The following is a 14979-nucleotide window of genomic DNA, read 5'->3' as shown; positions in this document are numbered from 1 at the left end:
TTCCCTCAGATCTGTTTGCTTTTCTTCATTCTTCAAAATATTTTATTTTGTGTTCAACAGAGCAAAGAAATGAATACAGATTTGAAACAATTCAAGCGTGAGGAAATGAAGACAAAATTATTTTTTTCCCTAAACGGTCCCTTTAACACAACAAATTTACATGTAACGTTTTCAGCTACATCTACTGATTCTTTTGCCGTCGTTGTGAAAATCTGTGAGTTTGTGGTGGAGAATTTGTCGTATGAATTTGTCATACGATTGATGAAGTTGTGGAAACAGCCACTTTCAGCAACATGAAGAAAGACCCCAAAGCCAACTACGAATTCCTTCCTGATGTGGTCACAGTCTGTCCAAAAGGACTATTTGTTCGCTAAAGTCAGACAAAATCGTATAATCATTCTCATCCATTGCAAGTTAAAAGATTTTAAAGTCCAGTGTATGACATTTAGCGGCATCTAGGGGTGAGTGTGCGACTTGCAATTTGCGACTCATTCAACTGTTTTTCAGTTAAAGAAATAAATGAAGAGATAACAAAAGTAGTTTGATTATTAACAAGTTCGTCTTTAAGACGTATTTAGGTTTAAATGTGTAATGTTGTATTAACGTAACCCTCTTAACATACAGGAACAGTTGGAGATTGGAAGAACTCTGACTGTAGCGTTGAATGAAGGATTTGACCGCGTCTACCCGGAAGTTAGAAGGGCCTTCCTCTTAACTTCATCTGGGACATTAGTTACACCACTTAATAATAATGCATTTTGCTTCAAAATCTAAGATACAAATTTGAGCTTTTCTCTGCATATACAAGTTAAAGTATAAATAAATATGAATCTGTATATTATAATGGCCTTCCATATTCATAGCAATAACATGCACTTTTCCACTTCTTGCATATTTGCCTGGTTTTATATTGATCATGAGAAGGATTCATGTTGATCTATTTTCTCTCAATTTTAGACATTAACAAGCATATACGATACAATCCCATTTCATGTGAATCTAGTTTAGTCAGAGCTCAGACATCGCTCGACAAGAATACAAGGTGCTCGGTGAAAAACTCCTCACACACAAAGGAATGGTGTTACCATGTTTAAGACAGTTTGAGGGATTTTGAGATAAGGGATGACGACATTTCTTTGTTGATTTGTCATTACCTTGCTGATGTCTGGTAAGTATATATCTTACAAAGTCGTTTTTTAAGTGCATAATGAGTCTTGCAGTAGTCGACAGTAAGCAATACAACTATGAAGTATAAAACGATGATGAAGTGCAAGACAAAATTATATTCAATGTTAGTTTATTAAAACACATTTATAACGCTGATAAAACACAAATCTTATTGACAAAAGAACACAAAAGAAAAAAGAACAGAACAGAACTATTTACATGTTTATATACAGTACAGGGCAGAGAGTCTGCAGAAGGGGAAAGATTAAAGCGAGACTCTTCTCCTCCTTTACACGGGCACAGAGGACTGCAAGAGAAAGGAAAAGTGTGAATGAGTTAAGAAAAGTTCACAGCAAAATGAAACAAAATGCCTTTCATCATTTACACATCCTTAGAACTTTCTTGAACACAAGAAAATTGAACACAAACAGTTTAATATATATATATTTTTTGCACGAAGTAACATATACATAACAAACTGCCGAGGCTCTGCAGTAATTATCACATAAGAAAAGAATACAGTTGTAATTATCAGAGAAAAAAGATTGAACAGCTTCTTTATTTGTACTATAGAAAATAGCATGAAGATCATTTTAAATGTCCACTTCTAATATTGTTCAATAAGAAAGTTTTTTTTATACCAGTGGCGTGGTTCTGTAGTGCACTAGCTTGGTGATCATGGTTTTGTCCCCCAAATGAACAGCCGCCTCCATTGCTGTCCACCCATTGTAGTCAGTGGTGTCCATGTCCACCCCTGACAGAAACCAGGCATGAAGTAGCGCATGATCTCTCTTTCGTACTGTTCTGTAGAGGGACAGTTGAAACAAAACCATTTATGACTCATAGATATGTATGTGTTATAGAAAATGTGTGCAATTTGGGGAAAAATGCTTGTTGCTTATATACATATGTAAGTGAAAAAAATGAAAGAATTGACAAAATTACTGCTTACTGGATCATTTCAATGGCAATTCTCACTGGGTGTAGTTTCAAAGTGAACCCTCTCAACCGCAGAAGCTTGATAACTCTAAAATGCCTACAAGACACAGCAGTCTATACGTGATAAATCCGGGAGCATGTCATAGAAGAACTATTTTTAGTAGTTTAACTTTTTATCTCCATGCACCTGTTCAGGTTGCCAGTCCATCACAGTTACATATAAGGTCAATTGAGCATCTCTATTTGAACATGGCAATAAATGAATGAATGGCTAGTGAATGTCAATTTAGCTATACAAAAAAACTTCTTGGGCTGGTTTCCCAGATAGGGGTTATTTTAAACCGGGACTATAGGCCTTAGGTAATTTAGGACATTAAGGTAGTTTTTAAAAACATGACTTGTGTGCTTTTTAAAACAAAACAACTCCACTGATGTATTTTAACATATGTCAGTGCAATTTTAGTTTAGACAGCTCTTACATTTTTTTTAAGTCTAGACTTAAACCCTGTCCGGGAAACCACCCCATTGAGTTCACAGCCTGTTTAAATTCCAAAAAGGCTTTTTTTACCTGTTCTTAATAGCCAAGTGGAATGGCCGTTGTCCAAAGCTGTTGGTGAATTCAGGTGAAGCCCCTTTTCCCAGCAGGAACATTGCCATGTCCAAGTTGCCCAATTCACAGGCTGTATGGAGAGGTGTATGTCCATTATAGTCTCCTGAATTGACATCCACCTTCAAACGATTGTCAGAAATGTAGAAGAAAAGGCAAAATTTTGCCAATTACACATTTCACTATTTGCTGTGTTGGTTCAGATATATTCTCACATGAAAAATTGTAACAATGAGTTAGATTACGTGTTCTAGGAGGACTAGAAGAGAGTTGAAATCATTGTTCTTCACAGCATTAGACGCAAACGAGGGAAGGGTTTTTTCAATCAATATATGCTTCCCCTGGGAAATAGATGTTTTAATCAAATTAACAGACGACCAAAGCATTGATATAACTCTCAAAAATGAATTCACAAACTAGACTTAAATGTGTAAGGCTGCGTCTAAAAACAATACAAATTGAATTGTATAGTGAATATATAAAAAATGTGAACGTAAAGCACATCTGACACGGCTCACAACTAAACATACCTGCTGGCTTCTGATATCAAGCCAGTTGAGTTGCATCACTTCCTCCAACATGTGCAGGGGTGGTCCATCACACAACACAACACTCTTATGGAGGTCTATCTTTAAAGCACCTGGTGTCTGCATTATAAAACTGTGAAGTGGACAGAAAAGAAGAATACACTCAACAAACAAAAACACAAATTTGAATGAAAGTAATATTCCCTTTAAATTCACTCTAAAAACGTTTCAAGCCCGAGTGATGATCGGGGGCCAGTTGTATAGCTAAAAAGTCTCAACAACTATTCTCACGGACTAGCAATTAGTTAGGACTAATCGGTCTTGTGTTTCATATTTCAATGAGACCAATTTGCATTTTTATGTAACTGACTTGAAGTTATGACCAGTCTTGAAGAAAAAAACAGACGACTAGTCAAGCAGATTATGCAACTGGCACCTGATCAGATGTCTATGTTCTGTAGCCTTCAACTTTTCTTCAGCCGAGACCTATGACGCCCCAGTGGATAACTGCAGTATTACACATTCACACATCTAAAAGGTTTACGGAACATTTTTTGCATTCGTTTTTAGGGATGGTTATAAAATGTTCATCTAATATGTGTAATGGGGTAAAAGATATAGGGACTACAAATGAGATGAACTACAAATCCCACAGGTCAGATTATTATAAAAGGAAGTCCAATTTTAGGGACTTCCTCTTTGAAGCACCATGTGGTGTGGGTACTTAAGGCTGTGTAAGAGCTGATGATAAAATCATTGATTAACAGAACTGAATTGGTGAGTGCCCCATCAGAAAATGTTGTTTGTTGCTTCAAAGAATAAAGCAGACCTATTTTAGAGCATCAATGGTAATTTTAGTCCAATCCTTTTTGCTATTGCGAGTTTGCTTGGTTTTAATATTTATATCTGCCTCTTGTTTTAGTGCCTGTTTGGATCAGCATACTTTGGGTGCCTCAGAGATTTAAGCATGTAAATGCAGGTATTAATCCGTACTAAATTCGTGGATTAAGTTTAAACGTTTGATAGTTTAATTTGTTTTATACTTGATTGTAAATGCTTTTAATTATAGTAACTTTTTATATGGCAATTATACTTTGTGTTTCTTCTTTTGCAGAGAATGCATGATTGCCGTTTACTTTTACTTTTCTTGTTTTCTTTACCAGAAATTATGATGGCTTAATGGGTATCTTGGTATGATCCAAATGTTAAACCGGGTCCTTTATGGCAACGTGATTTGAGTTATTTTTGTATCTTTACTTTCTTACTTTGTTTGTTTTGTTTTGTTTGTTTGTTTTCTATCCATTGTGGACCCACGAACTGTGGGGTTCTCGCTTGTGTATGCCATGTGAATTACTCCGCCAAGGTGAAGGTATATAGGTGTTGTGATTTTGATTTTGGGTGATTACCGTTGTCTGGAATTTGAAGTGAACCTTTGCTTTCTCTTGTGATGTAGTGTGAGTGTGCACTTATTGGTGGAGTATTCTCTATGTGATATAACTGGTGGGCCCCATGCTCTGTAGGTGTTCAAAAGTGTCTTGTCGTTTTTGTTTAACTCGGGCAAAGAAACTATTACATTTATCCTTGAGTTATTCTTATTATTGTTGAATAAATACATTTGTGCAGAGAAACAGACTGTGGTTTGTGCTTTGTTGAGTACTCCTAATCCCTAATTAGATGTTGGGGTTACATATGTATATATGTGACGGAACGGACCACACCTGCTCCAGGCGGGCTTCGAACCGGGTCGGTTCTGCATGGGAGTCACGCGAACTAGCGAGGAGGCTAACGACCGCAGCCTCTAGCGTCTGTCGCTAGAGAGTCGTTGAGGCAGATGAGTGAGGTTTACATACTTGCTCAGCACTTCACCGGCTTGACTCTGTTACATTCACCCCTCTAAACCTCACTCCAAATCCGGGTCACGGCACCAATGTGACGGTCTTCTTTTGCGTGGATGGAATCACACTGAGAGCAGGTGGATGGTCACTCAAGATCTCTTTATTGGAATCTGGGACAAACACGACCAAAAGCTGGTTAAAGGACAGCGCATCAACGTTGCATAAAGTCAACAGCGAGAGATGTGAAACTCTGCTGAATATACATAACATATAGTGGATAAAACATACATTAAAGAAATAAAATATAAAATCACTTTCTCTGTTCTCATCAAATCACATAAATGCAGAGAAATTATAAACTTAAGTAACCATCTTTTACATATTTTGTATAAGTGAGATATTAAGAGAGAAAACGCAACTGCCAGAGATGTGAAACTCTGCTGGTGTTGACGTAGCTCCGCCCTTAATATCACGCATGCTAATGCAGGTTACGCAACAGCCAACGTCGAGTTTTCCCAATTAATGCATGAATTTAACAACATTATTTAAACTCTGTTACATATATATATATATATATATATATATATACAGTGTATATTGTAGTGATAAATTGTCCTGCATTTTTTTAAGTTCTTTCTTCAGTTTTGGATGAGAACATGTTGGTTTGGAGTCAGACCGTTTCATTTAATGAATGCAAAATCTCACAGTGAAATTAACAAATGTATAAGATATATTACATCTTTATCCAATCCTTGATCATTGAAGTATAGTAATATGTCCAATCCCGTCAGCTGTAAAGCAAAGTTTAACTCTTCATAATAAACCGTTTCATATCAACCCAAAGCAATTTTGTGTGAATGCAATGGAAAAATAAAAAATAAATGGTTTCTTTTTCAATATGACAAGAACAACAATGGTAGTAAATATTCAGTTTTAAACTTTCCAGCACATGTTTAGCTGTTTATATCCTATGCATAATTTTAATGGACACTTCTTTTACTTTATTATCAATAAAAAACTATCCACTGTTCGCCAAGCTTTACGTCAATTCACGTCTCCAAACACTGAAGTCCAAAAGAAATGAGCATGACGAATTCTATGTGAGGGGACCTGCGGTGTATGTAGATAGAAATAGCTCATTCTAAGACAATAATAACATAAAGCTTCTGTCTGGTCTAGCACCTATGGGTTTTTTGTCTCTGTCCTCAGTTTGTGTCGGGCACATGGCTTTGTTGTGACAGCTCGCCATGTGTCTGGAGTCCGTGTTGAACCCGCCCCTCTTGTTACCTTGTTAATTCTTTCAGTACAGTTTCCATGTTTCACCTGGGGTTTCTGATTTTCAGCTCTTTTCTTTGGCTGTTCCTCGTTATCTCACTGTTTGAATTCCCTTATAAACCCGTGTTTCTCTTGTCCTGTGTCAGTCCGTTTTGGTTTAATCACCTTATGGTTGTCCGTGTTGTATCATGGCCTTCCATATTTATAGCAATAAAAAGCCCTTTTCCACGTCTTGCATATTGCCTGGTTTTATTTTGATCATGAGAAGGATTCTTGTTGATCTATTAACTCCCATCTTATTAACAAGCATACGATAAAAAACCATTTCATGTCAATCAAGTTTAGTCAGAACTCAATATAAAAGGTGCTCTGTGAAAAATACCAAACACATCGTTTCCAAAGAATAGTTTGAGGGATTTTGAAATAAGGGATGATGACATGTCTTTGTTGATTTTTCATTACCTTGCTGACGTCTGGTAAGTTTATAACTTACAAAGTCTTTTTTTACAAGCATAATGACTCCTGCTGTAGTCGACAGTAAGCAATAAAACTATGAAGTATAAAACGATGATGAGAATGCAAGACAAAATGATATTGCATGTTAGTTTATAAAGTTTATTCAAACACATTTATAACGCAGATAAAACACCAATCTTATTGACAAAAGAACACAAAAAGAAAAAGAACAGAACTATTTACAAGTTTATCTACAGTACAGGGTAGAGAGTCTGCAGAAGGGGAAAGATTAAAGCGAGACTCTTCTCCTCCTGTACACGGGCACAGAGGACTGCAAGAGAAAGGAAAAGTGTGCATGAGTTAAGAAAAAGTTCACAACAAAATGAAACAAAATGTCTTTCCTCATTTACACATCCTTATAACTTTCTTTCTTTAATTAAACACAAACAGTTTTAAAATATAAATATTTTGCACAAAGTAACATATACATAACAAACTGCCGAGGCTCTGCAGTAATTATCACATAAGAAAAGAATACAGTTGTAATTATCAGAGAAAAAAGATTGAACAGCTTTTTTATTTGTACTATAGAAAATAGCATGAAGATCATTTTATAATGTCCACTTCTAATATTGTTCAATAAGAAAGTTTTTTTATACCAGTGGCGTGCTTCTGTAGTGCACTAGCTTGGTTATCATGGTGTTTTCCCCCAAGCGAACAGCCTCCTTCATTGCTGTCCACCCATTGTAGTCAGAGGTGTCCATGTCCACCCCTGAGAGAAACCAGGCATGCAGTAGCGCATGATCTCTCTTTCGTACTGTTCTGTAGAGGGACAGTTGAAACAAAACCATTTGTGGCATAAAGATATGTTAAATAATATATTTTAGAAAATGTGTGTAATCTAAGAAAAAATGCTTCTTGTTTCCTATATACAGTTATATGTGGATCTAAAAAGTCTACACACTTTTGTTAAAATTGCTGTTTTTTTGTCATGTAAAAAAGGAAATCAAGAAGAATCATGTCGGAACATGTTCCACCTTAACTGTAAAATTGCAACCTATATATTTAAGTGAATAACAAAAAGAATCATTTAAATGAAAATAATGTTTTTGCAATAACCAGGTTTTAACCTTGCAATCTGATCAAGGGTGTGTAGACTTTTTAGATCCACTCTATTAGTAAAAATGAAAGAATTGACTAAATTAGTGCTTACTGGATCAATTCCACGCCAATTCTCACTGGGTGTAGTTTAACAGTGAACCCTTTCCACCTCAGGAGCTCGATAACTAGAAAATTCCTACAAGACACAGCAGTCTATATGCTAAAAATATGGGAGCAGTTCATACTAGAAGAACTATTTGAGCAATTTAAAGATTTATTTCCATACACACTTTCAGGTTGCCAGTCCATCACAGTTACATGTATGTGCAACTGAGCATCTCTAATTCAACATGTGAAATTGTGATAAGCCACCTTTGAAAACTGTTTTTGAAATTGACAATGAACAGTTGAATAGTTTTTGTTCATGAAGAGATGGAAACACCCCCATTCAATAGGTCTGGTGTTACGCCTGATGCTTGTCAAGAAACTGAACTATTAATTTGGCCTGAAACTATGGGATTCTTCCAAGGTAAGATGGGGCAACATAAATGAATGAATGGCTCTTTAGTAGTTGAATATCAATGCAGCTTAACAAACAAATCATTGGAGCTCATTGAGTTCACAGCCTGATTAAATTACATAAATGCTTGAGATTACCTGTTCTTAATGGCCAAGTGTAATGGGCAATGTTTAGAGCGGTTCACTGCACCATTGTCCAGTAGGAACATAACCATTTCTCCATTTCCCAACTGACAGGCTGTATGGAGAGGTGTATATCCCATATAGTCTTCAGAATTGACATCCACCTTCAAGTGATTATCAAAAATGAAAAAGATTTTCCAATTATGAATTTCACTGTTTGCTGTGTTGGTTACAGCATATTTTTACATAAACATTGTAACAGTTAGTTGATTACATGTTCTAGGAGGACTTGAAGATCGATGAAATGATTGTTCTCCACAGCACGAGAGGCAAGGGAACTAAGAGTCTTTGCCATCAATTGTAACTTCCCCTAAGAAATATTTGAAAAAGATTTAATAAAAAAATAACTGTCGATCACAGTGCTGATCTAACTCTCAAAAATGTATTTGTAAACTGAAATTAAAATGTGAAAATCTGCGTCGAAAAAACTACAAATTTAATTGTAAAGTGTAGGGCAGACTATATAAAAAATGTGCATGTACAGCACTGACAGAGCTCACAATTACTGTACAACTAAACATACCGGCTGGGTTCTTTCATGAAGCCAGTTGAGTTTCATCACTTCTTCCAGAATATTCAGGAACTTCTCGTTGTGGATCACCAATCTACTGAGGTCTATCTCCAAATAATCTGGTGTCTGCATGATAAATCTGTGACCTGCACACAAAAGGAGCATACACTCAACAAACCAAAAGAAATGTGAATAAAAGATGTCTTCCCTTAAAATTTACTCCATAAACCTTTCAAGCCCAGATCAGATTTCCCCTTTTCTTCAGCCGAGACCTATGACGCCTCCCAGTGGATAACTGCGATATTACACATTCACACGTCTAACAGTTCACGGAACATTTTTTACATACGTTTCTAGGGATGGTTATAAAATGTTCATCTAATATGTATATATATATATACAGTGTATATTGTAGTGATAAATTGTCCTGCATTTTTTAAAGTTCTTTCTTCAGTTTTGGATGAATACAGCCCCTCGTACTGCACGACCAATTTACCATCGTAATGCAGCCAGAATCGTGATCGTACACGGAAAGCTTCAAGGCGGTTTACGATCTGTGTGAGGTAAACTATTACATACCAAAAGCTACCAGATGAAACAAACCTTAAAAGTTGTGTCTGGAAATATCTGCTAACCTGCTTCAAATTGAACAAGAACAGAAGCTGATGAATGTTTACAGTTCGTGCGGTTGTTGCCTGGGTAACCTGCCTCTCAACGTATCCGCCTTTTCTTCACAACAAGATATCGCGATAACAGCGGCTTCTTCTTTTAGAGATTTATGGTGGTTTGCAAACAGATATTTGGTGCATTCCCTTCACATACTGGGCTGGAGTGTGGAACGGTGATGGATAGCTAAACGGAGAGTATAAGATTGCTTCATCTTGTTAAAAACACATCTTTATGACGCGATTGGAAATGAGATCGCAAATATTGTTATTAGAGGTGAACATATTATGGATAGAAAATGTAACAATTTTCCTATTAGAAAGTGTCTCATCCAAAATGTTTGTTTCTGTCCAAATGCACTTGTGAAACGGAAGCCCATTTTTTCACATCTCTTTTATTGAGAAAATATGGTGAGAATGTAATAGTTTCGTATTGCCCAATAAGGTAAAGGAAATTAATTTTAAGACATTGCACAGATATTATCCATGTAATGCTTTCATTAATAAGTTTAATAAGGACGTCTGACCATTAAGTTAATTTTAAACTTAAACCAGAAACACTTACACATTTCTTCTGCAGTGGTAGTTTTCACAAGATTTTTGAAAGGGGTTATGCTGATTTTTGATTTCATAAGTTCATTGTCAAAGATAATCCTATGATTATTGTCTTGGACTTCAACACTGGCTCTTCTCGACAAAACACTGAAATAAATGATACTTCTTGTGAAATTTCACCTGTATAAAGCTAAGAAAATATCTATGACACCCCCTTTTAGCTTTTTATTTTTGCTTACATTTCAAGCTTTGAGTCTGTCATGATTCTCAATGTGAGACATGGCGTGAGAACCCAATTGCAGGCAGACACGGACGGTAGATGTGACAGGGATGTTTATTAACAAATAAACACAACAAAACAAGACAGGCAAAACAAAAACCCACGAGGGGGAAAACAGGACAGGAATATATATAACTTAAACAAGAACACTGACTGACTAAACTATAAGACAAACACTGGTAACAAACACTAGACTAAACTCACTTAGACACGGGAAACAGGAACAAGGTAAGACGACTGGAAACAGGAACATGAACAGGTACTGCATACAATGCACGAGCAACGAGACAAAGAAACATGAGGACTCTTTACAGGGGAAACAAACAGAGGATGGTAACGAGCAACAGGTGCTGGGGATTAGCACTAAGGAGAGGCTGACGAGGAACGAGATGTAGGGAACAATGACAAGACACGAGAAAGAACTAGGTCTTTCCCACATAAAACCATCAGGCAATGCCATGGCTCCACTTGAGACAGGAATTAAACATGACATGGTAGTGGAACCATGACAGAGTCACTTGCCACAAACACTTAAAACAAGAAAGGTTTTAGAAATATCTGCTCTAATAATAGAAATACATGATAGATTGTGTTCTTGTATTATCTGCAAAATGTCCAATGTATACTGTGTCTAACAACATTGTTTGATTTTTTTTCTTTTGATTATGTATATTGATGTAGGAGGATGTGTTATTGACATAAAGCCAGTTGACTTTCAGCACTTTGTCCAGCCTTTCCAGGAACTCCTTTTCACGGACCACAGTTCTACTGAGGTTTATCTTCACAGTGTAAATCATCTAATGTTAGTGACTGCATTATAAAAACTGTGACGTGGACAGAAAACAAGCATACACTCAACAAACAACACATTGTGAATTAAAGATGTCTTCCCTTGACATTCATTGCATAAACTTTTCAAGCCCGGATGATCAGATCAGATGTACGTTTTTTGGAATGGTTTTAACACTTACATCTTCAAATATATATTGTTGTCATATAATGTCCTGCGTTGTCACAAACATTTCTCTTTTTGTCATTTTCAGTAGTTTTGGATGAATACAGCACACAACCAATTGTTTATCGTAATGTAACCTGCATTGTGAACAGAAAGCTCACGTTCTGTGTGACGTAAACTATAGCTTGGCTGTAAAAACAAATATCTTAACCTAACTTACCTCATGAAATATACCTTTAATCCAGTTCAGAAACATGTCTTATAAACATGATGCAAACTGTTGTCGTGTCAGAAATTACTGCTAAACAGCTGCGAATTTAGGAAGAACAGAAGCCAATGAATGTATTTTTGATGTCGTTGTTGCTTTTATTAATGCCATATCGTGAATACAAAGAGAAACATTCACATTATATAAGCCGGAGTCTGATTACTTGGAGCAAAAAAGAGAGAGAAAAATAAAATAAATAATAAAAGTATAGGGTTAATCAACAATAGCATATTTGTTCGTAATTTTAAAAGCTCTGATTGCTTTTCTAGTTGTACAATCTTGTGAAATATTAAAATAAACAATCATTTCATTTCAGGAATGTTAAAATTTCCCTGTAAAATTAACGATTGTTTAGATATATTTCATCTTTATCCAAACCTTGATCATTAAAGTACAGCAATATGTCAAATCCCGTCAGCTGTAAAGCAATGTTTAACTCTTCATAATAAAACGTTCCACATTAACCCAAAACATTTTGTGTGAATGCCATTGAAAACTATATGGTTTCTTATTCAATATGACAAAAACAACAAGAGTAGTGAATATTCAGTTTAAAACTTTCCAGCACATGTTTAGCTGTATACATCCAATGCACTATTTTAATGGACACTTCTTTTACTTTATTATCAATAAAAAAGTATCCACTGTTCGCCAAGCTTTACGTCAATTCACGTCTCCAAACACTGAAGTCCAAAAGAAACGAGCATGACGAATTCCATGTGAGGGGACAGTAGTGTATGTAGATAGATTAAGCTCATTCTAAGACGATAAAAACATAACGCTTCATTATGTAAGGTCTTTACAAACCTCTTAAGACATACTGTAGTTATGTATATTATATTGCATTCCGGTCAATAGATCCTCCACAATCTACGAACTGGACATTAAATGAGATTGCTTATCCTTTTTAATGCAAAAGACATAAATGTTACAAAGATGCAGCTGTTTTTCAGTTAAAGGAATAAATGAAGAGATAACAAAAGTAGTTTGTGTATTTACAAGTTCGACTTTAAATTCTATTCAAGTGTAAATGTGTGATGTTGTGTTAACGTAACTTTCACAACATACTGTGTTACTGGAACTGTTAGAGATTGGAAGAACTCATTGACTGTCATTCACAATGAAGGATTTGACATGTGTCTTTGTTGATTTGTCATTACCTTGCTGATGTCTGGTAAGTTTATAACTTACAAAGTCTTTTTTTTAAGTGCAAAATGACTCCTGCTGTAGTCGACAGTAAGCAATAAAACTATGAAGTATAAAACAATGATGAGAATGATATCGCACAATGATATCGCATGTTAGTTTATAAAGTTTATTCAAACACATATATAAAGGTAACAAAAAAAATATATTTTTTAGTATATGAAAAAAGAACAGAAAAAAGAACAGAACTATTTACATGTTTATCTACAGTACAGGGCAGAGAGTCTGCAGAAGGGAAAAGATCACAGCGAGACTCTTCTCCTCCTTTACACAGGCACAGAGGACTGCAAGAGAGAGAAAAAGTGTGTATGAGATAAGAAAAAGTCTTTTATCATTTAGTAATCCTCATAGCTTTCTTTCTTAAATTGAACACAAACAATTATATACACATTGAATTTTACTCAGAATCCGCTCACACATTCTCACCTTGATCATCTCTTTGTAAGTCAGGAACAAGATGTATTTGTCTTTGTATGAGATACATCCTATGATGTGGTGGAACCAACATCCATCAAGCACTAAGAACCAAACAGAACATTTATTCGACCCCAAGGACACAAAAATGCATTAAATAGCAAGCATGACATCAAGACAGCTCGATTGGTTAAAACTAAATATATCAAATTGTTTGTGTAAAATTTATCTCATGCACACTTTTCCTTTCTCTTGCAGTCGTCTGTGCCCGTGTAAACAGGAGGAGAAGAGTCTCACTGTAATCTTTCCCCTTCTGCAGACTCTCTGCCGTGTTCTGTATATAAATATGAAAATAGTTCAGTTCTTTTTTGTGTTCTTTTATCATGTACTGAATAAGTTTTGTATTTTATCAGCTTTATATATATGTTTGAATAAACTTCATAAACTTACATGCAATATCATTTTTTGTCTTGCATTCTCATCATCATTTTATACTTCATAGTTTTATTGCTTGTTATCAATTAACGTAGGCTTGTTATCAATTAGAGCAAGAGTCATTGTGCACGTAAAAAATATATATTTTTTAATTTCTTCTAAAGACAAAGACATCTTCATCTCTTATTTCGAAATCACTCAAACGGTCAATATATTCTTTGGAAATGATGTGAGTGTCTTTCGCATGTAACACCATTCCTTGTGAAAAGTTTCTCACCGAGCACCTTGCATTCTTCTTGATTCACTTTTGAATTCTGACTAAACTAGATCGATGCCGAATCATTGAGATGAAATGAATTTATATCGTCTGCTTGCATTAATCCTTCTCATATGAGGCCATTATGATATACAGATTTATATTTTTTATTACTGAATATGCATTCATACAGAGTATGCAGAGAAAAGCTCACAATGCATTATTATTCATTATTGTGTAACTCATTGATGTCCCAGATGAAGTTAAGTGGAAGGCCCTTCATTTTTTCCTGGAAGACGCGGTCAAATCCTTCATTCTGAGATACAGTCAATGAGTTTTTCCAATCTCCAACTGTTCCTATATAATATACATAACTATACCTTCAGAGATTTATAAAGACCTTACATAATGAGCTTTTTCTATCTCCATAAACTGCAGGTCCCCTTACATGGAATTTGTCATGTTGTTTCTACAGTAACCCTTTACGGACAGACTACAGAGCTCCATAAATAGGCTACGTCATCTTATTCGGCAAAGAAGCAAAAATGCACAGCCATCTTAGCCCTGTGAGAGCCACAGTAGTGCTAAGAAAGGGAGGCAGGAGGGGTGGAGTGAGTCACTTGTTTTGCAATTTGCAACCTCACCCCTAGATGCAGGAAAGAACTCATAATTGACTTTAGGGTCTTTCTTCATGTTGCTGAAAGTGGCTTTTTACAACTTTATCAATCGCTCTATCTGACACATTCTTCCCCACAAACTCACAGATTTTCACAACGACGGATCTGAGGTCCTGTCAAAAATCAATAGATGTAAATTTGTTGTCTT

At 35.7% G+C, this 14979-nt stretch overlaps 1 protein-coding gene, 1 long non-coding RNA gene and 1 pseudogene across 11 annotated transcripts; 1 reads left to right on the top strand and 2 right to left on the bottom strand.

Annotated features, from left to right (window-relative positions):
- The window catches only part of LOC130429774 (amine sulfotransferase-like), a 3988-nt pseudogene extending 3614 nt beyond the window's left edge, over positions 1 to 374 (top strand).
- Positions 375 to 1280: 906 nt separating this feature from the next.
- LOC130429776 (60 kDa lysophospholipase-like) lies at positions 1281 to 11292 on the bottom strand. 10 transcript variants are annotated; one of them, XM_056758546.1, is made up of 7 exons: positions 9724 to 11292; positions 3244 to 3373; positions 2959 to 3054; positions 2675 to 2835; positions 2120 to 2203; positions 1809 to 1971; positions 1281 to 1474 (listed from the first exon to the last, which is right to left on the bottom strand). In XM_056758546.1, exons 2-7 carry the CDS (start codon positions 3364 to 3366, stop codon positions 1457 to 1459), a joined length of 645 nt encoding a protein of 214 aa, XP_056614524.1. In that variant the 5' UTR covers positions 3367 to 3373; positions 9724 to 11292; the 3' UTR covers positions 1281 to 1456. The 10 variants fall into 10 exon arrangements, with proteins under 10 accessions (XP_056614524.1, XP_056614518.1, XP_056614523.1 ...); XM_056758540.1 differs by lacking the exon at positions 9724 to 11292 and adding an exon at positions 4959 to 5430; XM_056758545.1 differs by lacking the exon at positions 9724 to 11292 and adding an exon at positions 5091 to 5429.
- Positions 11293 to 12972: 1680 nt separating this feature from the next.
- On the bottom strand, positions 12973 to 13771 carry LOC130430740 (uncharacterized). Its single transcript, XR_008907905.1, has 3 exons — positions 13704 to 13771; positions 13476 to 13567; positions 12973 to 13333 (listed from the first exon to the last, which is right to left on the bottom strand). It is a non-coding gene; the product is annotated as an uncharacterized LOC130430740 (long non-coding RNA).
- Positions 13772 to 14979: the final 1208 nt, after the last annotated feature.

This window comes from Triplophysa dalaica, chromosome 10 (assembly GCF_015846415.1).
Source record: "Triplophysa dalaica isolate WHDGS20190420 chromosome 10, ASM1584641v1, whole genome shotgun sequence".
NCBI classification, from domain to species: Eukaryota; Metazoa; Chordata; class Actinopteri; order Cypriniformes; family Nemacheilidae; genus Triplophysa; species Triplophysa dalaica.
This window is presented reverse-complemented; position numbering and strand designations above follow the sequence as displayed.